At 51.0% G+C, this 24,826-nt stretch overlaps 1 protein-coding gene across 10 annotated transcripts in view; it reads right to left on the bottom strand.

The window, feature by feature from the left end:
• Positions 1–24,826, bottom strand: part of DAB2IP (DAB2 interacting protein) — a 151,087-nt gene that overhangs the window by 38,841 nt on the left and 87,420 nt on the right. The window contains exon 1 of one of the 10 annotated variants that reach the window (XM_063174543.1): positions 23,089–23,247. The exons of 5 other annotated variants lie outside the window; for them this stretch is intronic. Coding sequence is in view for 1 of the 5 variants with exons in the window: in XM_063174540.1 (XP_063030610.1) it covers positions 2,970–3,082 (113 nt within the window). In the remaining 4 variants the exon portion in view is untranslated. Of the gene's footprint in view, positions 1–1,175; positions 1,213–1,516; positions 1,644–1,742; positions 1,767–2,969; positions 3,352–23,088; positions 23,248–24,826 lie in introns of those variants that run through there. 4 more of the 10 variants (XM_063174540.1, XM_063174545.1, XM_063174542.1 and 1 more) reach the window with 4 other exon arrangements.

Below are 24,826 nucleotides of genomic sequence, written 5' to 3'. Positions count from 1 at the left end.
TTTTCAGACTGTTCTCAGTTTCAACTGGCAGCAGGATTAATTACATTCAGAAGGACTCTGTCAGCTCATACCAGATTCCAAACGTTGTTCTTGCCAGAGCAAACCTGAAGGATGATTTTAACCTGTGACATTCACCTGAGCATGGATATTTGTTTAACAACGTGCCACTGCAAAGTTTGTCGGGGCAGCCTGCAAGCCCAGCACAGGACACTGATGGCATTTGTGACGTGCAAAACGAGAGGGCTTCAGGGGAAAAAGGGCATCGGGAGCAGGATGCAAAAGGTGACCTGAATTTCAATAATCAAAAATATTTCCAAGGAGCCTCTTTCCCATAAGCAGAATGACATCAACATGACACTTGCAACAGAAATCAACACTTATATTAAAAAACACTTTTATCACATCAGCCTAAGCAGTGCCAGATCTGGGGACATCATATGCAAACATCAGTGACAGATCCACCACTCCAATCTGGAGCCCGAGTCAGCACAACCCTGGCACAAGTCATTCCCACAGCCTCCGGAGCCAGCAGGGACCGCAGGGCCCCAACAAACACCTGGGGAACGTCCAAGGCAGCAGAAGCAAAATCGGGACCAGGGACAGAGCCGGAGCCCCCTGCTCCCTGCAGCACCCACGGCAGAACGCCGGGGTGCTCCCAGCTGCACCCCACAATCACCACCTTCCACGGCAGGAGCAGGGCGGGGACGAGGGGTTTGATTTTTATCACCTAAATTTTGCGTAACATCAGTCTGGAGGCGGAATCTGGACAAGGCGGCAAAGGCGAGGCAGGATGTGTCCTCCTGGACCAAGCAGACGGAAATGGAGCCGCAAGGCCCATCTCCAGAGCGCGGCTGCCGAGCCCGGGCGCGGATGATGAAACGCCGCCCAGGATGGAAACAAACCGCGAACGGCCGGAACGAGGGACGGAGCGCGGCCGCACATCCCCGGGCCGGGCCGGGAGCGGCTGTCAGCGCTGGTAGCTCCAACGCGGCGGCCTCCGCGCCCCGGCCCCGCTGCGCGCCCGCCGCCCCCGGCCCGCCCCGGCCCCGGCCCCGGCCCCGCCGCGGCCGCTGCGCTCGGGGCGCGGTGCGGGAGCCGCCGGTCGGGGCGCGGGGCCGGGCGCGGAGTTGGCGCTGCCCGCGCAGCCCGGGCACGGCCGCCAGCCCCGCACTCACCCGCAGGGCCCGGGCCCCGCCGCGCCGCCGCCGCGCCGCCGCCCCGCTCGGGCTGGGCCATGCCGCGCTCCCGCCGCCGCCACCGCGGGCGGGGACCCCCGGCCCCGCCGCCCCCGGCCCCCGCCCCGGGCCGGCCCCGCCGCCGCTCCGCCCCGCCGCGGCCCATTGGCTGCGCTGTAGCTGGGCAGAGCGCCCCGGGCCCGCCGCCCCCGGAGCGCGGGCTCGCCGTGGGGGGCAGCGGGCGCGTTTCGCTCCCCGCCGCGGCCCGGAGCGCCGGGCACCCCCTCGGCTCCCGCCGCCGCCCAGCAGCGCCCGTGCCCCGCGGTCCCCGAGCCGCTCACCCCTCGCCTCATGCCGCCTCTCCCGCCCGTCGCCCTCATTCTGTTGCGATAAACCGGGGTACGGCGCAGCTCCCCGGGAGCTCGAGTCGAGCGGCGGCTGCCGCCCGCCCCGCCGCTTTCCCCGGGCCGGCACCGGGAGGGGAGGGACGGCGCCGCCCGCCCGCCTGTCCCTGCCCTCGGCCGCGCAGCGCATTCCTTTCCCGTTTGGGAGAGCCGAGTCACTGACCTTTGCAGCAGCGCGATCCACAGCAGGGAGTAGCGCCTGCAGCAGCAGCCGGCGGCCCCTGCGTGAGCCATGGTCCGCACCCCGCACGGAGCGCGCCCGCATCGGCGCCGAGTTCACCGGGGCGCTCCGGGCCGGGCTCCCCGGCGGGGGCCGGGGCCGCGGGGCTCAGGCCCGGGCGGCCTCACGGAACGCGGGGCCCGGGGCAGCAGGTGAGCGGCAAGGGAGATGTGAGGCAGCGGAGAGGAGACGGAAAGGCTGCGCGGCATGGTCCCACTGTCCCGACTGCCACCATCCTCAGCCAGCCCACGCCGACACGTTCCCAGAGCCAGACTGCTGCTGTCATCCTGGCGTATTCAAATGCCTCCATTACTCATCAAGTACAAAGTAGGACTATCTAGTAAATGAAAAACCACCACATGGCACTGTCCCCTGCCTCTTACTAATGGCTGCTTCCTCTTCCACTTTTCAAAGGCTACTGTCCATGTCTGCAGCGAAGCACAAATCCTGCAGCTCATGCGAGGCAGCTCCGGATCAGCGGAGAAAGCCGACACCTGGGCTGCAACCGCTCGTCAGCTTTGGAGGGGCAAACGCCAACAGCGATAAACATTCCCAGGTGACAGGAATACTCGAGGTTCCTCCAGAGCACAGGAGAAGGAAGCAGGTCTCAGGGTAGGAGGTCACAGGAGCAGGTCCTGCCCGAGGCAGCAGGCACAAGCCTCGCCTCCTCCCGGGACTCACAAGCCGGATTCCCAGACAGACCATTCCTCCAGCCAGCGCCACCGTGCACGGCACTGACAAACCAGTCAAAATTCGCAGGTTCTCTGCCCAGTTCCAACACTAACTCTCTGCACAGCCTCCCCTACGTGCCTCTCCTCCTCAGCCAGAGAGGTGGCCATGACCCTCTCACTGCCAAAGGATCCAGAAAACACGAAACAGGATTATTACTGGGCTTGGCTAACAAGGAGCGCGGTCACCTAAGGCCAGTGGGGTCCCTTCTTCTTCCAGAGCAAACTGGTCCCCAGTGTGTGCCAGGGACAGTGGCACCAGCTCATCAGCCACGCTGGCAGCACAACGCCCCAGTCTCTGCCTGTCCCACCTTCCCTCCTTAGTGGAGGACATGCAGACCCCCTTTCCCTTGAAGTCTGCAAACAGCGCTCTGGATTTAGCACATTTTGCCTCATTTTTGCCTCCCCCATTCCCCCCACCAGCAGTTTGAAGTTTTCTCACCGTTTGCTGGCAGATGCCATGCAGAGAGACAAGCTCGCTGTCCTTGATCTGCTTTTCAGGGCTTCTATAAAGTAGGGCACCAGCATCAACCCAGCCTCAGGTTTTTGATACATTGCTGGAGTAGCCAAAAATAATAACAGGCAGCTTCAGTCAATCTTCTCCTTCTCAAACCTGCAGCAGCAGCACGAGGGTCCTCTGTGTGGCAGAGCAGAACTACAGTGGCCAGCAGGCTGAGATGCCAGTCAGCAATGCAGGGCCATGCCCCCCTGCCAGCCAGGCTGCCCCCAGTCCTGCTCGGGGGTCTCACATGGAGCTCCTGCCTTGTGGGGTCCCCTTCCCCAGAGCCATCCGTGTTTTGCTGTCCGTATTTCCTTCAGCAGCTTATCTCTGTGGCTGCTGTGAAATGCTAAGGTCAAGTTACACTTTTACCAACCCTTTTATCTTCTGGCAAGGCACGAGAACGCAGAACCTGAACTTTGGAATGAGCCTTCGCACCTGCGCTGGGTGGAGAGCGGAGCAGACCGAGGCAGAGGGAGAATTCAGGTTCCCTCTGCAGCCCAGCACTGGGACAGTCTGGAAGGAGGTATTGAACCCACCAAGCCTGCACTGGCTCTGCTGGGAACTGTGGCAGCTCCAGCTGACATAAGGACCCAGTACGGCTCTGCTACAGCTTCCACATTGACAGCAAAGACCAGCAGAGAGCTCTGTCTGCTGGGAACTGCCCAGTTGAATTACCCCTGTCCCAAACCTGAAATTCCAGATGGTTGGTCTGTGCAGCACTGGGAAGTGAGCCAGGCATCAGGGGATGAGGTAACGTTTGACCTTGTAGCCTGTGTGCTGCACATTGATTCTCCACACTCACCTCAGCAAATGCCAACTGTGTTTTCCCAAAGTGATGTGGGCGGTGTCACTGTGCCCCTGTCCCACTGATCACTCTGGGGTTGGGCTGGTGTCTTAAACACACAAACCTGTTGGAACACAGATCTGTATAGGCCATTCCTTGCCCTCTCCCTCTCTGTGGTCTCTGAACACTTGTGTGGCTCAGGAGATACAGAAAGAAACTGAAACTCTGCAGACCCGGGCCTTGGGGACTGCTCTGTCCCCGTCCCCAGGGAGTGGCAGGCAGTGAGGGAGCCACATTCCACTGACTCAGTGTTCAAATACTGCTGCAGGGAGCATTTACTGCCACCAAGAAGAACTTGTACATCGACATCTCAGCTCATTTTGTCCAAGCCAGGGTTTCTGCAGCTTCCTTCCAGCGAGCTTGTAGCTCACTCCTCGTGTGCACGAGGTGTTGTTTCCCTGCAGACAGCTGTGCAGCAGGTGACACAGAGGTGCATGGCACAGCCAGAGCTGTGACTGCCCCACAGTGCTGGCACTGTCCCCAGGCTCTGTGTGTGACCTCCACCCCACCCCTTCTCCACATTTACATTCCTGTTCCTGACAGGATCCCAGCACCACCCACCCTGCTCACTGCTCAACAAATAGCATTTGTGAAATGAAAGCCACCGTGCCCAGTCAGGGCAAGTAAAAGTATTTTTCCATGGGTTATTAGAGGAAGTTTTCCATTACCAGTTATTATTTGTATTATTGTTAGTCCCCTTCTCTTGGGTCGTGTTTTCTCCTCTGGTCCCAGCCAGGCCTGGCTGACTCTGTTTCCTTGGCTGGGCAGAGGAGGATGAGGATGGTCACAGCTTTGCCTCCAGCAGCCTTTCCACACTCCAGCCATGTTTGCCTTTCAGAGCTATTAATCCCAGCTATCTCTCATTTTTTATTGACTGTGAAGCCAGTGCTTTGTGCTTTATGGCCACACTGTCTATCACTGGGAAACAAACAATTTCCTAATAACCTCAAGGAGTCAGCAGTGGAAGGGATTGTGATTATCCACATCTACTCCAAATTTACACCTAAATAGCCTTTGATGTCATAAATGCACTTGTTTTCTAAAGTTGGAACAATCCCATATTCCAGCACAATTAACAGTATGATACATGGCTTTGCACAGCTGTTACTGATTGCTGCCTCTCCACCTGCTGCACTGACCCCAAACTCAGCTGCAGTGATGGGGCAGAGTTGACTCAAGCACCCCTGAAAAATGGGGCACTGTTTCAATAGTGTTTATACTGAAAGAATATTTCCCTCTGCCTCCATCCCCTTTCTCAGCACCCAGACAGTGCATCTGACTGGCCAATTTCTCTTTCTGCTTATAATTAGCTTCACTTTTCTGCTCTCCTGGATAAGCATTAGACTTTCCTCTAGGAATGTAATCCCAATCCACAGGAAACCTGTCTTTACTGAGGTGCCACTCATCTTTTCTGCAGGTTTTATTTAAAACAGAACATTGTTATTAGCAGCAGATTTTTCTAAACCTTTTTGTGAGGTCCCATTCCTGCAAACATCCAATATCATTCTGTGTGATTAGTCTCGCTTCAGAGACATCACTTAACATTCAACCACAATTTGAGCCAAGGCATTTGCAGGAGTCAAGTTTTGAATTTCAAATCAAAACTACAGAGGGGTACCAGTGGCGAATGACTTTGAGCCTGACAAACACAAATAGGTGTTTTAGCATCTAAACTACATTTTCCTGTGATTTGTCCTTCTGTCTAACCACACTGGCCTGTATAATGGCTTCAGTTTAATATGGAAGAGCTGACTTTGGAGGCTGAATGATGTTCAACAAAATGTTGTTCTTAAAAAGCAATATCGAAAGAATGCAAAATTTATAATCAGAATAAAGTTGGGGAAATATTCTTTTGCTGCTGCTTAACTTCCCTTAAAGAAAAAAAGAAGAAAAGCTCAAAGCATTTTAAAGTTTGTGGTTTTTTATCCATAGCTGGCACCAGGATATAAAGCTAATTTCTTCCAATTGCTCTCTGCCTTTTAGCCAGATAGGTTTTAGTGTCTTCTAGGGATGGATATAAAGCACATCACTCTCACAGGAGCCTTCTTTTCAGATGGCATGAGAGGTTCTTCTTCCATGGCCTTTTCTGGGAATGGCCCCTTTGTTTCCCCCAGAGCAGAGTGAGGCACAGCTCTGCACCAAACCCAGGTCAGCCCCAGGGGCCTCCCTGGACCATCCTGACTCTCCTGGACCATTCCAGACTCCTCGAGCGGGGATTAAACTTGGCAGAACTGGGGTGCACTGCATCACTTCTCCAGCTCATTTTTTTAAGTGCAAGTATCATTACTGCATTCTCCATGCAATGCCAAGGGCTGCTACTTCCAGAGCTGATGTAAAAATTGTTATTAAAACTTACAAACTGTGAAAAACTCTTAAAAAAGTCCAAATCCTGGCACTGGCCTAAATTAAATTACAGCCAGGAGCTGCCAGGGGTACGTGGATAAGCACAGAGCCAGGCGTGCGTGCAGTCCTTATCCACAGCCCACACCTGCTGCTCCCTCCTGCAAGCTGCACTAATGAACACAGTGTACAGCCCAGAGCATTTCAGATAAGGGCAAGGTCAGGGTGAAGACTCAGGAGTGAAGAACAGATTGAGCGGGGTTCATGAATGAAAACCCCATTTTAAATCTAAAATTAATTTTTTCAATAAATTAGGGCAAGTGAGCTTTCCTCCCGCTCAGACAATGCAGCTTTTCCTGGATATGGACCACTGGCAGGAGGAGGAAGCACATGTGCTCAGGAATCAATGCTAATACCCTCAAAAATTAATCTCTGAAAATTGCTTCAATGGAATAGAAACGATTTCAAATAAATCTCTGTATAGCAAGAGCTGACAGAATATCACAGTGATACCTGGAGTAGGTACAGACTGAAAAAAGCAGGCTTTGTGTTTTCTCACATAAGGTTGGTGTGGTTGCTGTGCCTTTGTGTGCCTCAGTTTCCCCACTGCAGACACAGGGAGTCTGTTGAGACTGCTGGGGCCTGCTAAGAGCCAGCTGGGTTACCCAGGGTGGATGTGGCTTCCCCAAGCTGGAAACACTGCCCATCCCACTGGAGATGAGTCGTGGCTTGGCTTCCAGCACCCAGCCAGGACTGCTCTCCCTGGCAATGCCAATGGCTGTGCCCTCTGTGCCCTCTGCTACCTGCAGGACCAAGCAGCCACGGTGACAACAAGCTCTGCAGATCTACACCAGCCCTCAGAAGAGCAGAGTCTCTCAGCCTGGCTGAGTAATGCATTAATTAACAGAAGACAATGAGCAGAGTGTCAGCTTTGCTGCTGACAATTCACCCTGGGAGCTGAGCCCCCCCTGAGCCCTGCTGAGCTTCCAGGGGCTCCTGCTGCTCCTGCCCCGAGCACCCACCCACAGCTCAGCACAAATGCCAGGGCCTGGCTGCCAGCAAAAGGGGAAGGAGCTGCAGAGCCATTCCTGTAAATGCCAGGCAGTCAGAGCCAGTAAATCATCCTGACCTGAAACATTTTTTATGTTTTTCATGTCTTCTGGAGGGGATGTGGAGATTCCTGAATGAGTTCTCCCCATGAATGTCTCCACCCTCATCTTCTAAACAAGGGAGCCAGAGGGGAGCTTGACCTAAAGCTTCACTGTGGAAGGGAATGGAGGCAGGAGCAGGGGCAGGTGTGAGCCCCAGTTCAGGAGCTGTACAGTAGAAGCAACTTTCTTTTCTAGCCAAGCTGTTTTAAATCAATCTAGTTAGACACATACAAAGCACTGACATAGATGCACTGAAACTGGTTTGATCCTTGCCTGAACAGGATTAACTTGCCTCAGTTGTTAACCAAATTAAACCCAGCTCATCATCATTGCAAAAATGACTTTATTTTACACTCACAGTTGTGAGGAATTTTTGTAGACAGAACCTGGAAGGATTTTCCTTTGTGACGGGTGTTCAGGGTCACACAGAGCTCCCCACAGCCCAGCCAGTCTCAGTTAACTCCCTCAGGTAACCTGTGCCTGTCTCACCTACAATTTTTCTCTATTCTTAATGTCTAAACCTACATTTTAGGCCATTAGCCTGCACTGATGACAGGAAGAGTTAAAACTACTCAGACACACTAAGAGCCTGAGTTGATGTAAAGTAGATTGAGTTAAAATAAACAGAGTTGCACAGACACCTTCCTTTCTGCTGGGGTTCACTCCTTGCTCCCAGTCCAGGCTCTGCCTTATCCACTCACCACCACTGGCAGTGCTTTGCAGGTCCCAACTCTGCAGGGTTAAATCTGCAGGGCAGAGCCCAAAAATTCTTATTTTACTTTCTTCTGAGAAAAAGCAAAATGTTTGGATCTGGTTTAGATTTTGTTCTTGTATTTAATTTCTCAAAACACTGATTTCCACAAATATTTTCTCTTCCTCTGATGGAATATAAAACCATCATCCAACAATCCCCTCTGCCCTGCTGCCCATCCACTGAACTGCTGCTGTGCCACTGCACTGAAGCACTTGTTCTTATCCTGACAGATGCTAAGCTTAGGTCAAATCCCTGGGAATGCACGGGGCCAGCGTATGCTCCCACAAACAAAACTGCAATCTGCTGCTGGGCTGATGAGCTGCCCTGGATTTACACCGTGCCTGGAGCCCATGCTGCAGCTGCACAGAGCTCCCAGGGGCTGTGGCCAGCCAGGAGGGCAGGGAGGGGAGCAGGGGGTGCTGGCCTGGGGGGGCACAGCCCAGGAATGTCCCATCCAGAGCTGGGGATGAGCGTGGCTCACCTCCCTCCAGTGACAGGGCTGCTCCTCCTGCCCCTGCCTGGCTGCCTTTATCATCCATTCCATCATCCACCAAAACTGAAAGCACCAGGTGAGCTTCCAAAAGAGCAACTGTGCTCCAAACACAGAGCAAAAGCAAAGCCCATCCTGGTCTGAGCAGCCCCAGCTGGCACTGAGTCACTGCACAAGCTCTCTCCTGTCTCACTCACCGGGCACGAGGGCCACAGCTCAGACTGCTGGGCTCACAGGTGGCACAGGGACAGGGCCAGGCTGGCACAGGGCACGCTGCTGAGAGATTGGAACAACTGCCAAGTGAGAAACATGTTCCGTGATTTCTTCACTTCTTTGGACACTTGAGAGAAGCACAAGTGATGAGGATCTGGCTGGCTGATGTGAGGATAGAGCAGGAATCTTCCCTGGATGAGGGATGGGTTAAATGCTCTGTGCTCTCCAACCTACAGCTCTTGCAAAACCCAGATGCACCAGCAGCTGCCACACAGAATACAGAGAATTTGGGAAAAGCTGCCAAGTCCCTTGTCTGCTAAGTGCCTACAACACTCACATCCATGTTACAAATGATGGGATAACAACTTAAGGTTTTTTGTTTATGGATATCTTTTTTTCTTAGCTTTGTTTTTTTTAAAGTGATTAGAGCTGAAGGAATGTGTTAGTCCAGTTCCTGGGCAAAAATCAGTTTCAGTTCTGGGAGCTGCAAGGATGCAGCAAAGGACTGAATATTATACCCAAGTCTGAACACTGTGGTTTGGGAGAAGGCAATAAAAACCTCCCTGCATAAGGCTGATGTGCAATTCCTGAGTACAGCCTTGGCCTGCCTTTGACATGTGGCTTCCCTTATTCCATCCCTTAAACACTTTATTACTTTATACACTTCAAGAAACAAAACAACTTTTTAATTCCTTTGCCTGTAGAAGTGTGAAAGCAACTTCTTCCTAAATGCAGTGAGATCCCAAGTGGAGCCAGGAAGCCACTTGAGTTGTGCACCATAAACACTTCCACAATGTGAATTAATAAGTCTCTCTGAGGATTGGGAAGTGTGCCACATGCAGCATTTCTGAGTCCACAGCCCTTTTATCTAAGTTGTTTTTTCCTTTATCCTTGTCTCCCTCCATGACAGTTTGGAGATTTTTGGCATCCAAACTGCAGCCTGGCTTGTCAAGCTAAACATCAACTGAGCCTTTATATGTACGTGAGAAATGAGAATAGAGACAAAAATAGTTATTAACTGTGCTTTTAGAATACTGAACAAGCAGAATGGCTGTGTGCCAGTAGAGTCAGGGTTGGAGCAGCTCTGATCCACATCTGTGACAGTGGCCAGCACTGCAGGCTCCAGCAGAGTCACTCCTGGGGCTGGATGGGGGAATTGTCCCCTCTGCACGGCTCTGTCACCCTGAGGATGCCATGCTGGGGCAGTGACCACATCAGCAGGTGGCAAGGGGCAATTTTCCATTGCAGACTTGGTGCTGCTGCACTGTCTGCACCGTGGGAGGAGAGGAGGCTGCTCCTGGAGCACTCCAGGTGCTGGGATGGCTCCGTGGTGCAGACCCAAGCATGGCACATGGGGACAGTGGGGACAGTCCCCTCCCAATCCACCTTGTGACACTGGCAGGGCTCCTCCCAGAGCCCTCAGCATTCCAAGGACGAGCCAAGTCCATCCCTTGGCTCTCAGAGCTCAGTGACGTTCCTTCCCTCAGTCACATCCACACAAACTGTTTCTCAGAGATGATCCCAGCTTGCTGCAAACACTAAAACAAGTTTGGAAACACTGGGAACACTGGACTCCATTAAAAAGAAGTGCCCCATGCCAAGGCTGAGAGAACAGGAATGTGACCCAGCAGGACAGCCTTGGCTTGCTCATGGCTCGTGGACAAAGCTCGCTCTCTCCCTTGCTTTTCACCACTGCCAAGCTGTGCCTCGCTCCCTTTACTCTGGCAAGTGCCTTTGGTAAAATGCACAAGAATTTCTCTCCATGGAGCGAATTTTAGAGGAGAACTGGAAAACGGTGCTGGGTGACCAGCTGGAGTTCAGCAAGGTGCTGGAACAAAGTCCTGCAAGGCTGTTATGGATGGCAGAACACCCAGCCCAGGACTGCAGGATGCTGCAATACCTGTGCCACACTTTGAATGGAATTTTAATTATAAATAGGAGCAACAGACGTGGCCCAGATCTTCACTCGCTGCCCGGTGTCCTCCCCACGCTTTGAAAAAAAGCCACTAAAACCAGAGATGTTCAGCTCCCCATTACAAGACTGCTAAAAACTCCAGCTCCTTTAGTAATTACTATAAAATACTTTCAGGCAGTTTTTAAAAGCATTAGTGAGATAAAATGAAGAAAAGAAATACTGCTGTTAAAGGTATGTTAACCATTCCCCTTATCATCCAGCACTTTATTTTAATGAGGTTTGTTTTACTTCTGCTATTTGCTTTGTCACACGGTGCAAGTCTCTGAGCATTTCTGGGTGAGATAAATGACTTTGGAGCAGGTGGGGCTGGCAGAGCTGAGGGCTGGTGGATGCCAGCCAGGCTGGGCACGCTGGAAAGGCACTTGTCACTCATGCCCTGTGTCACAGTGGGCAGGCAGAGCCTCTGCTTCCATCCCAGCTCAGCTCTGGGGGCTGCAGATCAGAGGGCTCAGAGAGAGCCTCACGCCAATCCCACGAGTGGAACACAGCTACAGGAGCTTTATTTATGGTGATATTAAATATGCAACAATCATTCCCCAACATCAGAGTAATAAACATCACTGCTCCATCTGATCTGGAATCAGCAAGCATGCTTCTCACATTCACAGGGAGAGACAAAATGCTGAATTATTTATGCTTTGACTATGAACAAATATAGAGAAAATAAGTGAGTTTGGTACAATGCAGCAGAGCAGATTCAGGGCAGATTATTGTACATCCTTCAATCAAAATAGACTCTCTCATTACTCTAAACAATTGTTTCTCCTCCAAAAGAAGTGACTTAAGGAAGTGTAATTAAGGGATACAGCACCAGCCACAGCAGTTCCAGGAAGGCAGGGGCTGACTGACTTCCCAGGACATGGCAAGATCCATTCAGCTAGCAGGAGCAAATGTATTCCCAGCTATGTTCTACAAACTCCTTCTAAACCAAAAGAATTCTATGTGGTCACCAAGTACCAAAGCAGCAAACACTAAATTGGGTCGTTCTGCCTCATATTTACACTTCTCATCATGAACCATACTGTGCCAGGCTTCTGTGGGCAGCAGAGGAGCTCTCTGAACGTGGAGTGTGTGCCTGTGCTGAGCCTCAGCCCAGCCACAGACAGATTTTAAGTGTCCCAGGAAGCTCTGTCATTAACTGAATGAAAGGAGGATACTCCAGAGCTGCACAGACACCTTCCTACTTTCCATATAAATGCAGGATCGCTTCCACTGCCCTGAGACCTGCAGCCAGAATTAGCTGATGTTTGCCATGCCCCGCTGACATTTCAAGCTTGGCAGGAATAAAAATCCAGCAAAAGTGGTGCAAGTGCAGGAGGAATGACAAGAATTCTGGGACAGGAATGCCCTCAGAGCCTGATTTTCAGCAGCCACATCAAGCCCTTTGCTACCCACATGTGTGTGCATGTGATAGGGAAGGGGATGAGATGGGAAAGAGGGGATGAGAGCTGTCCTTCAATTTCTCAACAGTTTCTTAACTTAAATCCTTCATTCTGAGCATAAGTACTAAATCAGGCTCAAGGAAGGAAAAACTTAATTAATCAGAGGTAGCCAAGTTCAAAGTGCGCCTGGGGTCGGCTTTATTACTCTCCTTCACTTTGGAGGTACAGGGTTTATGGATAATCCCTGTCTGCTGCAGAATGACAGCTATGGGCTGCTGAGTATTATTTCCTGGCAGTAACTAAATTTGAAGGTCTCCTTTCCTTCCACTCATCTTTTTAAAGTTTAATATTGTCACTGAAATATAACCAAGGGCCATATATAGCACAGGGGTTTAAAATGCTGTGCCCAGCCTGGTGACACCTGGTTCAGCTCCACTCGTGCCTTGCAGACTCCCCTCACCAAGGCTTTTGATCCCAGTGAAACTGGGAATAGCTGGAGATGAAAAAGGGCTGGTGGTGCCCTGAGGTAAGAGGCCAAGCAAGCCCTCCATTATCTGCTTGCTGAGTACCTCCACATCCAGAACTCTGCTGCCAGTCCAGGGAACTGTATCATCAGAAAAACCACTTGATTATCTCCATAACAAACACTTGATTTTCTCCATGCATGGAATCACTCCAGAATTTAACCAACACCAACAGCGATCCATTACCTGATTAAACAGCAGCAGTGATAGCACCACCAACAGCAGAATCAGGAGTTTGTGGAGCACTCCCTTGGTAGAACCAGTCTGCAGAGCTGCCCACACGCTCTGCACAGCCCAGGGGCTCAGGGATCTGATCCCTGCCCTGGACTGGGCGTTCCTGCCCCAGAGCTGCAGCGAGCAGCCAGACATTGGAATGAACAGCCCCAGTTCCTGTCAGTGGGGCAGGGGCACAGGGGTCTGTGCCCAGCAGCCCATTCAGGGAAGGAGGACTCTCCCACAAGACACTCAGAACTGGCTTTTATCTTATTCCCAAGCAGCTGGCAGCAGGCTGGGGGAGTTCTGCAGACCTGGACATGTTATGGATCATCCTGTTCACTCTGGACACAGAGCCCTGTTCCATCACCCCACCAGCAGCAGAGGATGGAAGGAGCTGCCTGGGCCCTGGCCAGGGCTGGGCAGGTGCAGGAGCTCCCCAAGGGCTCCCTCAGTGCCCTGAGGTGGGATCTGTGCCAGAGACCAGCAACTTCCAGGGATGCATTTGTTGAGCCTGGGATGGGAAGTTCTATCCCATGCCTAAATAGTAAAGCCAGCATTTAGTTCCTTCATCTCCACACGAAGTATCTCATTTCAATTTAATTTCACAGTTGTAATGGATTTTTCAAAAATATTCAAGAACATATTTACTTTCCAACATCTTATTTCCTTTCACATTTGAAAAAAACTTTCTATCTAATCCCTCAAGTCATCCTACAGTCTGAATAATTTCAGGTTTTTAATCAATAGCTGTCAGACTTGTCAAATTACTTTAGGGACCACAAAGCAATTTTTAAACATTCATAAACCCTCGTAGAACAGTTAAGTGCACTGAATTTTAAAAGAAAGAGGAACTGAATAACACTGATCAAATAGGATTATATTCTGGCAAATTATAAATTAGTTTTTTTATCAATCTTCTCACAGCTACTTATCTAGTGTCAGGATTCTTCTGCTGCAGGAAGAGGTGACTGTTCACCTCTAGAGAAAGAAGCCTTTTCTCTCCTGTCTCCAAGGCTCCTTAGCAGGAGCAGGGTGCAACGCCTTTTTGTTGTCTTTTAAAAAAGCAACATCATTAACCAGCCAGCTGCCCGGGGGTTCTCTCCATCATCCAGAGATGGCCAAGCTGCTGCTCCAGAGCTCTCCAAATGCATCTTGGCTCCTGGCATCCTTCCCAACACAGACTTTGCTTCCCAGTGTGCTCCTGGCATGTGCATCTGTCTGACACGTCAGTCTAGAAATGAGGGTCGCCAAAAGTTCTCAATTTATTGGACATCTGCACCAAACCACAGCTTGAACCTTTTATGGGGCTGATTTTGCACATTGCATAAAGTCAAACTCTGAGGTGACTGTGGGAGCCTGTGCTGCTGTTGCCTGTTCTGTGTTTGTTCTGGGAGGAGAGATCAGGAACATCTGAAGAAGTCAAACATGTTCCTCCAGAAATGACTTTACACACCACAGCCCCACGTCACCACTGCAGCGTCTTTCCTAAATTTGAGGGATGTGGCCTGAATAGGGAGGAAGAAAGGGAGCTTCATAGCTGCACTGAGAATGCTGGAAGTCTTCCAGGAAAAAGTGCAGTTCAGATCAAAGAGGAGCTGAAGGATGGTGAGAAGAAAGGAACATTTGCTGAGAAGAAAGGAATGCTTGGCTGGCCACGTTTGGCTGGCCACATGCAAACAAACAAACCCCAACCCTCCATCCTCCTCCTTCCAGCTGAAGTGGCTCCTCTGCTGCCTCAGAGCCTCCCCAGACACACCTGCCCTGCTCCTGTCCCCCTGCAGGCTGTGTCCCTCCCTGGCAGCAGCCCTGCCCGATGGCAAGAGCTGGACAGCAGAGCCCTGTCTGTGGCACTGGGTCCAGCAGGACAGCAGGGACATTCCTGTGCCCTGGCTGCTGAGCCCAGGATGGGCAGGACAGGGCTTTCCTGGGAGGGATCAGTGCTCAGGCAGGGCTGAGGGAGCAGGACACAGGCAGGACATGGGGGTGCTGAGGTGCTGGGACTTGCACCCTCTGCTGCTGCTTTATGTCCAGTGGGGACAGAGCCAAGAGCCAGGGCCCAGGCCCCTCTGGAATGCTTCACCTTTTCCTTTGCCTTGTTTCAGCCCTGTCTGTCTCTGCCCTTTCCCAGTGCTCCTCACACACAGGTTTGTGGCTGCTCAGCTCTGTTAGCCCTGCATTAAACACATGCCCAGCTCCCTACGTCTGCTGGAGACGTCCTTTGCCAGAGATGTGCAATTTTGTCTGCAAAGCCCCTTCATACCAAACAATGGCTGCTTTTAACCTCTACTGGTTTCTGGTTTCCAGAAGGACTCTCGCTGTTGCCATCCCCATCAGCTCACACTGACAGCAGCAGGGGAGCCCCATTCTTCCATGGTGCAGCTGCTGCTGCCCAGGCACAACTGCCCTGGAGCTGGAGCTCAGCACACACAGATCTGAGCTGACCTAGTTCTGACAGTGGTTCCATGTCCAAGGCACTGCTGTGGGAGCTGATCCTGCCCCAGCTTTGGGAAGGATTCCTGCAGCCCAGGTGTCCAACACCTGCCCCAGCTGCTGCTCAGCCTCCAGCCAGGCCTGGGGCTCATCAGCATCATGAGGAGCTGGGGAAGGGCTGCAGGAACTGCTCGTGAGCTCAATCCAGCCAGAAATGTGGGATGTCTGCCTGATTCACAGTTGCTCTTTTTTGTAGTTCATGTTGAAGACACAACATTTTTTCTCAATGAGAAAATCTCGGCAAGTTCTGGGGGTTTTGAGGCTTGCTTTGCTTTTCTTAGCGAGGTGCTTAGTGGGTCTGTCAAGCTTGACATCACAGACATCAAAAATGTGATATTCTCATTCAGTTTTCTCTATATTTAGCTTGTTTTCCTGTATTTAGCTGATTGCTGTTTGCCCAGTGAAGCAGAAACTCAAACCTCAGAGCATTGTGATCAACAATTTGATCTCAAGACCTAAAAAACCAGTAAATAATAATAAATCTAAATAAACAGGAGCAGGACACTGAGCAGATGAGTTCAGTAAATGACAAAGCAAACTTTTCCTTTCAACTGAAATGACTAATCCCCCTGAATTACACTTGATAAGGATTCAGGCATGTCATTACTTTGTATTAGTAACAATAATAATAATAAAATCCAAGTACCTTTTGTTGTGTGATACCCTGATCAGGGATTTGTTAAAGAACATTTTATTTCAGAGCTATTTCATTAAATGTAAAAATTAAACTGAAGACAAGAGGCTGTGATTTGTGGGGGGAAAAGTAACTGGAAGAAGGAGGCACTTGGAGGATCTAAAAAGCGATAAACAACCTAAAAGAAGCACTGAAGAGCAAATTGTCATGTTCAGAGAGAGAAACCTGCCTGGAACCCCCCAGGACAAAAAACAGAGAAGCCAACTGAATAAAATACAACCAGAGAAGTGGGGGAAGCTCCAGAAATGGAGTAAGAAAGTTGAAACAATTACTCCAAGGCTGAATTTTAAGTTGTGGTCACTGTCCTCAATCTGTTTCCTCACCCTCTGGGTGCATTCCCTTCCCCAGAGAGCGATGCAGAGGCAGCAGGGACGGGGGCAGGAGCTGGCCTTGCCACCACGCTGGTGTCCCTGTTCCCCCACCCCTCCTGGGTCTGTTCTCCTGCACCTCCACTGCAGAACATCTGTTCTGATCTGCATTTGTGAAGCATTTCACAAACTCCAGCAGTGCCCCAGGGAGCTGTGCCTTGGTCTGCATGGCCTGGGAGCTGGGAATGGCTCAGGAACTGGCTGGAATGGTTCAGATCCTGCATGTGGAGGGGTGGGAGCTGATCCAAGGTGGGTGGGAAGAGGAAGAGGATCAAAGGGAAAAGCTTGGATCTCTCTGAATACATCGGGTTTCTCTTAAGCCAGGCTGTATCTTCCCTTTCCAGAACATCTCCCTCACACCTGCCAATGTGGTTTTTAACTTTTAAAATAGTTGGTGCTGCTTCCAAAATGTGTCTGCAACACTTCCAGAAGTGATAGTTTCCCTAATAGGAAAAATGAAGCCCTTCCTGACCGAATGCTGTCATTAGTAACCCCTCAGTGCCGTGCTGGCCCCCTGGTATCCCAGAGCCATTCGGTGTGTACCTGCTGGCTGCAGGCGCTCTCGGGGCCCAGCTGTGGCACTGGCACTAAATGGATCCCACCCAGCTGGGCTGCTGTGGGCACTGGTGCTAATGGACAGGAACAGCCCCAGCTTTCAGACCCTGAGTGCTTTTCACAGCTGAGTGACTGAGGCACAGCCAGGCCGCAGCTGGGGGAGAGCTCTGTGCCCGTCAGTGGTACCAGCCAGCTCTGAACTGCCAGCACAGCCACACTCATGCCCATCTGAAACCCCACTGAAACCATCAGTGCTGCAGGAAGACTTCTAGGCAGAAAAGTGGAGGAAATGCCACATGAAGGGGTAAACCATGTGGACAGTCCTGCCAAGGAGAGCATTCCAGCATGGCCTGTGAGTGGTACTGGGACAGGGCTTGGAACCCCAACACCAGGGGAGTTATCCTGTGTTGCACCTCATTCCTCTCATCAAAACAATAAACCTGGCTCAGGAATGCAGGTCCATAGAAATATTGGCAGATCTGGCCTTAATACACAGGTTTCTAATTAACACCAACTTTAGTGTCTGTGTGAGCAAAGAGGTCTCTGGGGTCTGTGATCAGGGAACAATTCTGTTCAAGGCCTGGATTGATGGTGTGCTGCAGCTGTGCACAGGGGGCTCAGGATCCAAGAGTTTGGTTCCAAAGCACTTTTAGGAGATCTTCCCAGGGCACAGAGGGCACTCACAGGGCTCCTGGTGATCCATGAGGCTGCCAGGACAGGGTAGGGACTGGAACATCTTTGCCAACCAGCTCCTGACAAAGCAGGAGGAAGAAGCAGTGATGGAAAATACCCTGAGGTTATAAGATTTTTTTTTTTCTTTTTTAAAGTTCCATTGAGAAATTATTCCTGGGATTTGATTTGTTGCCATTCCCACTGGCATTTCTGGGAAATTTTCTTTTTATAAATAAAATATATTTTAAAGTAAAATGTCTTGCTTCTAGGTTTTCTGGTGCAACCCGGTGAAGAACACTGCATAATATCTTTGTAGAAAATAAAGCTCAATTATCTAATAGGCCTTGGATCTGTGCTGCAATTGTAGCAATGGGATGGGTGCCCCGAGCAACAGGAACTGTGCAAATATAGAAAGTGAACAAAGCCACAGAGATTCACCATTTCAAACAAAAACTGCTGCAGTCATCCAGTCACTCATGGAAGGAATATGGTCTGGAGCTGCTGCCTGCTGGAGAGCCTGGAATCAGACAGTCCAGAATGGTTTGTGTTGGAAGTGCCATTAAAGCTCAATCCATTTCACCCCTGCCATGGCAGGGACACCTTCCACTATCCCAGGTTGCTCCAACCTGGCCTTGGACACTTCCAGGGATCCAGGAGCAGTCACAGCTGCTCTGGGCACCTGTGCCAGGGCCTGCCCACCCTCCCAGGGAGAAATTTCTGTGCTGCTGTGTTTCTGCTTTCACTTTGAGCCAATTACTCCTTATCCTATGACCACACTTCCTGATAAAGAGTCACTCTTTGATGCTAGGAGGATTTATACAAGAGTAATTAGAAAATATTATCTATATATGTTAGATGTTACTGTTCCAAGAGCCTTTTCCTGTAAGCTGCTGGGAGGCCTGGCTGGCTTTGTGGCCTTTGGCAGGATGCTTCTCTGTCCTTTCACTCCTGTTCCCAGCTGAGTATCCCAGAACAAGCTCCATGTAACATGGGATCCTGCCTCCAGCAGGAAGGCAATCTTGTTAACAGAGAGACAACACAGCTCCTGGCCCTTGAAGGCAGGCAGGCAGAGCCCTGAAACTTTGGATTTATTCTTCTTGCTGATGTTGGTTGCTTAGCTACAAATATTCTCAATGCTCATAAAAGCCTCTCTCCATTAGTCCTCACCACAAGGTTTTAAGTCCAGCCACAGTTTATTTTTCTTGAAACCTAGGTGATGAAATTTCTCCATGTGAGCTGGAGAATGCCCTGTTCCCTGTGCAGAGCCTGACAAGTGCTGTGAGCACGAGCAGGAGCAGAGGAGTTGTCACCCTCCAGCACCCAAGATGGGCAACAGAGCCCAGCTCTGAAGTAAGAGCATGCTTAAAAAAGGAAACAGAAAGGAAGAAAAAAGTAAGAGCCAAGACTGATGAACCAAAGTGAGCCTGCAGCTCAAGCAGAGCTGCTGGCAGCTCGTCCTGTGGAGCTCTGCGAGGCAATGCCTGCAAAGTGACGGCTCTGCTCAGCATCTGCTCCCAGGCTAAACCAGCCCGAGGCTCCTGGGCTAATCCAGCCCTGGGCAAACCAGGCAGGATGGGATCAGCTGGTACAAGCCTGGCACAGCATCCCCAGCACATGATGCTGTCCCACAGAGCTCCTCTCCCAGCCCTGCTGTGTGTCCCTCACTGCATGTGGCTGCTGCAAGGTGGGAGCGTTCCTTAACCTGAGGAGCACCAGCTCCTTCCCACCCTGCTCTGCCTCTGTGTGAGGGACAGCAAAAGGACATCAACAGGTGACATGAGTCACTGGGAAACGATGGCCTGGGCTCAGGCAGGGAGAAATAAAATGACTGGAAACAATCATCTTGTGGAGCTGCCTGGCAGAGAACAAAGGGAGTTGGTCTGGGTAGGAACCCAGGGACAATGGTGGCACCAGCTGTGGGGACAGGGCAGCCAACAGAAATCCAAAGTGGGCTTTTTCCTGCCTGCTGAAATTAGAGAACAATGAGCAAAACCTCTGTGGTAGGAAAGGGAAGCAGCTCAGCAGGAACACACAGCTCTGGCACCCAAGTGCTTCCAGCAGCACCCAGCTCCTCCCAGCCCAAACTGGAATTCTGTAATCCCAAAATTACTGGATAGGAAGGAACAGACATGCACACAGAACTGTGAGTGCTGTCACATTCTGATGACTAAAAGCTGGAACACTTGAACAGTGAAAAGCACTTTTTGGGCTCACAGTGCCTCATGTTTGGTGAGCAGGTAGCAGAGGAACACACTGGGAGTCAAGGGTCTCTTTATCAAACTAATTTTTTAACAAACAACCTTGCAATGATGCCAAGAGAGAGCAGAAAGCTCCCAGTCAGCACTGCTCTGCAATCAGCGATTAATTTGTTGCCCGATGCTTTGCTTGCTGCCCATGACAGAGCTCATAAATCCTCATTTTTATAGATGTCCTGGCCGAGGGGCCATGCTGGAAAGGGCTGCCTTGTGCTGCAGGTGTCCTGGGCAATCACCTTGCAGGATATGACAAACTGCTTAGAGGCTTTTGTAAAGCCTTTTAATCATTTTATCTGTCTAATTCTTGTTTTTATTGTCTTTGCTGTAAATCCATGGCAGCAGCTCAATTTGCATCCTGCTCTTTCTGGGAAATGGAGTGTGAAACCCTCCCATGGCAGCAGGGCAGGGGCTGTCACCCTCAGTGCCACAGCCCCAGCACCACACAGAGCATCTCCAGTGCCACCAGCAAGGTCCCAGTCAGGCCCAGTGGAACTGGGGCCATTCTCTCCCCAGTCCTGGCTGCTGCTGTTACCACAGTGGAGGGAATGACATGAAGAAAAATGGTGCCTGTTTAAAAAAGACAGAAATTTCCTCTATGGTGAAGAGGTGGAAGAAGGAACCAGTGCTGGGGGAAGGGAGACTATTGGAAAAAGTTTCCATCAATGTCTACTGGCCAAGTCTTTAGAAGTATTGAAGTCTGGGTCTTAACAAGTGTTAAAATCTGGGTCTCCAGCACCTAAAACTGTGACTGAACAGAGCAGTGCCTTTACATGTTGGTATCCCAGGTGATACAACTCCAAGTTCTGTGAATGTCTCCTCTCAACACAAGTGACAATTGTATCTTATTAAATCTGTCATCAAATTGCAGCTCTCTGAAACGGTGCAAGTCAAAGAGAAGCAAAGCAGGGGGGTGTTTCTGTACAATACCCAGTGGAGCTGAGGGAGCCCTTTACATAAGAAAGGTGTTATTTCTGCCACTTTGAGCAGAAGGAAACTCAGGGAATTACTGAGAGCTTTCTCATCCCACTCACGATCTTCCCAGCTGCCCCAGGGCACTCCAGGACAGCCTGGGAGTGGCTGGGACAGCAGCAGGCACGGGGCTGTGGCTCAGGGAGCTGGAGCTCCATGCTCAGGGGTCACTGGAGGGAACAGAGACCTCCTGAGGAACTGGGGCTCCCCTTTGTCTCCAGCTCTGCCGCTCCACTCCCATCTCCCTGTGCCAATATTGGCACTAACAAGGCCACAGGAGGCAGCTCAGCCTCACCAGAGGCTCCTTTATCTCCTCAAGCCCCACAGCAGCTCCAGTCCTGCCCAGGGACACTTCCCACTAATTGCTGTGCAGTGGGAAGGAGGATGGGGCCAGGAGGTGCAAACAGCCTGCAAGGTCACACGTGCCTGGCTGGGCCTCTCCAAAGATCATCCACACCCAACCCTGCTTCATCAGCACTGCTCAAGTCCTGAAGTCATGGCTGGGAATCAAGAGGAAGCAAGGAGAGTCCTATCAGCTTACCTCTGAGCATTAACACAACCATTAATTACCACTTGCTCATCAAGCTACAGCTTAATGAGGACCAATAGAGATGGGGCCATGACCTTTCCTCCCTCCCTTCACACTCCCTTTCTTCCACCCACGCTCTGAGCCATGATCCCTGGTCCTGCCTAGGGTAGATGCTCAGTGTCACTGCTGGGACAACTCACCAGCTGTGACCAGCTCACAAATCTGAATGAGGCTCAAAGCAAGCATTCCCTGCTTTCATTGTATTTAGGTGTTCCTAGTGTAGGTATCACAGAATCCCACAACAGTTTGGGTTGGAAGGGACCCTAAAGTTCATGTTGTTCTAAACCCTTGTCACGGGCAGGGAACCTTTCACCAGACCAGGCTGCTCATATTATTATAAATATGCTTTGTTTTTAAGCTTTGCTGGGATTATTATTTGCTGCATTTATTGGCCAGTGCATGGCTATGAGGGCTAAGAGGGATTCTGCTGCTGTTACTGCAGGTGATACTGGCCACCCTTCAACTTTTGGGGAAAAGGAGATGGGAGGGAAGAAATCTGAAGCCTATTGAGGACACAAGCATTGGCAGATTTTAATTTGAAATACTTTTTTCCTTTTCAAGCATATCCTTTTCCGCTGGGCTCTGCAAAGAGCAGAGCTGGACAATCGTACGGGAAGCTGGGGGAGCCTAACAATAGAGGAGGAGTGGAGAGGGGAGTGGAACCAGCCTGTCTCCTTGTACTCAAAATGAAACATGATAAAGAAACAAATTGCATAAAGGATGACTAACAAAGACAGCTTTAAAAATCGTTTCAGGGTTAGCCTTCTCAGGTTGACAGCAGGGACAGCAGGAAAGGACGTTCGGTTTCACACATTATGTAAGTTTTAGTCCATCTCCCTTTCAAGTTCTCTGTCTGCTCCTACCAGGAATCCAGCCACCCACACTGGCTGCAGACCTCCAGGCACAGCCACTTCTTTCTTTACAATCACACAAATCTTTTACAACTGCTTTGGAAAATCTGTGAATTCTGCCTGGCCCCTCCTCTCCGCTCCCCATGGATGTGAGGGAATTCTTGCCTGGTGTCCCTGCTCCCAATCCACTGAATTCCTTCTGCAGGACCATCGGGGCCCAGAGCAAGCCCCTTCCCAGCAAACCCTGTCACCACTTGATTCCTGCACGCTCCTGTGTCCCGTGGTGCTGGAGGGAGCACCGGGAGCTGTGTTGGTGATGGAATCCAGAGGGTGGCTCCAGGCACAGCTGCCCCGACCCCCACAGGAAACAGCACAAACATCTGCACCCCCGAACTGCCGGCCAGAGCTCGGCAGAGCTGTGCTCCAGCACTCCAGCCTTTGGAAATCCAGCTCACTGCAAGCTGCCACAGCCCCAGCAGTCCCCACCAGCTGAAATAACGGGCTGGAAAATCTGTTTGCTCCAGATCTGCTCCCTGTCCCTTTTGAAAATGCAGTGTATCAATTCAAAGGATTGTAAAGGTCCAGCTTTTCGAATCTGGATCATCGACTTCCAGAGCAAGCTCCCAGAGGTGCAGGGAACACTTTGTCATTGCAGTGCCACTGCACTTCGGCAGATCCTGGTGAACCACAGAAGAGAAAGGTAAGTGGAAAACTACCAGGCACTTACCCAAGCCTCCACGGGACAGGGAAATAAGATCAGGACAGAAGAGTAAGATCAGGAGAGAAGAGCAATGCTGAGGTCCCCAGCAAAGTCAGCTGCTCCGGGAGCAGAGCGAGTCCATCCCCGGCTCCCTCACCCGGCCGGCGCTGCCCGCTTTGGGTCCAGGCTCCGGGACTGCGAGACTTCCTCTGCAGCTGATAGCGGGGTTCTGGGAGTAAACTGACTGCTGCCCTTTGTGAGGGGAGGAGGGGGCTGGGAAGCTCAGCCCCTTCCCTTGCTTTGTAATTCAAACCCTTCCTCGAGGCTCAGTGTTTTGGAGGAGAGGCATCTGCTCCAGCCCCGTCCCTGCTGCCGGGAGCTCACACCGGTGCTGGCGGCCGGCCAGGTTCGCAGAATGGAGTTTACATGACAAAGCAGCTCCTTCCTAATTAAACTTCATACAGCACTTTTCTGTCTCATACATAATTAGCGCAGAACAACAAACATAGAGGTAGGAAGGGAGAGTTTGAGCGCGGATTGCTCTGTCTGCACCTCTGATTAATTTTCAGATTTCCTCCTTATTTATGCAGTAACTATCTCCCATCACTTCCAAAACATTCCGTATCCACCATCCCTGCTGGGGGCACTTGGCCTGATGCCACTGCCAAAGACTGGGCAGGGCTGGGAGGAGGGATTGGAGGGTGGATTCAAGCAGGGATGGGAGCAGGGATGGAGGAGGGTTGGAGGAGGGTTGGAGGAGGGATGGGAGCAGGGATGGAGGAGGGATGGAGGAGGGATGGAGCAGGGATGGAGCAGGGATGGAGCAGGGATGGAGCAGGGATGGAGGAGGGATGGAGGAGGGATGGAGGAGGGTTGGAGGAGGGATGGAGCAGGGATGGAGGAGGGATGGAGGAGGGATGGAGCAGGGATGGAGCAGGGATGGAGCAGGGATGGAGCAGGGATGGAGGAGGGATGCTGCTTGTGTCAGAGCAGAGCACATTCCCAAACCCTCCCGGACACAGTGCTGCTCCCAAAGCCTGTCAGTGCAGTGTCAACATCTTTCCATAGGCAGCTGCACCAGGATGGGGCAGCTCTGATCTTTATTACCTCCTGAAGGCAGTTAAGCTTTAAAGCTCAAACCATAACTGCTGTCAGCTTAGCTCACAGCCTCCTTCTATTGGTATTTACAAGTTACATTTTAAATTGTAAAGAAGTCCAGGCACACGGGAGTTTGTCCACAAACCAGACAGAGGGAAACTAAAGCACATTCTCCTCAAATCTGCCTGAAATCTAAACTTTAATTATTAGCCATCCCCAGTGTGATAATAAACTCTAGTCCCTGACAGCAACATATGGATCTCATCTCCACTGAAGTCCAATATTGCAATAATCCACAGTGACCTGGTAAACAGGCTCAATCCAACAGATTTTACTTCACCCTGTCAATGAGAAAGTTCTGGTATATGACAGAAATAAAAGAAAAAAACCTGGAATATTTTGTTTCATTTCCCACAACCCCCTAGAACTCGCAAATGTGTGTGTCTGTATTGTTCTAAGACACAAGGAGCTTGCTTTTCTTCTAATTATACTGGTTTGAAGTAATTATTCTCATTTTTTCTCCGTGTACATGAGCACATCAAAATAGGAATTGACCCAGTATCAAATATTCCCTGTTTTAGGAATTATTCCAGCTGCTTGTAACACTGAAGGTCCATGAGAGCCTGGGAGAATGTATCCACATGCAGGCTTATCTCTTCATTTCAGA

This window comes from Melospiza melodia, chromosome 22 (assembly GCF_035770615.1).
Source record: "Melospiza melodia melodia isolate bMelMel2 chromosome 22, bMelMel2.pri, whole genome shotgun sequence".
Classification (NCBI taxonomy): domain Eukaryota; kingdom Metazoa; phylum Chordata; class Aves; order Passeriformes; family Passerellidae; genus Melospiza; species Melospiza melodia.
Note: the sequence above shows the minus strand (reverse complement) of the source record. Positions and strands in the feature narration are given on the sequence as shown.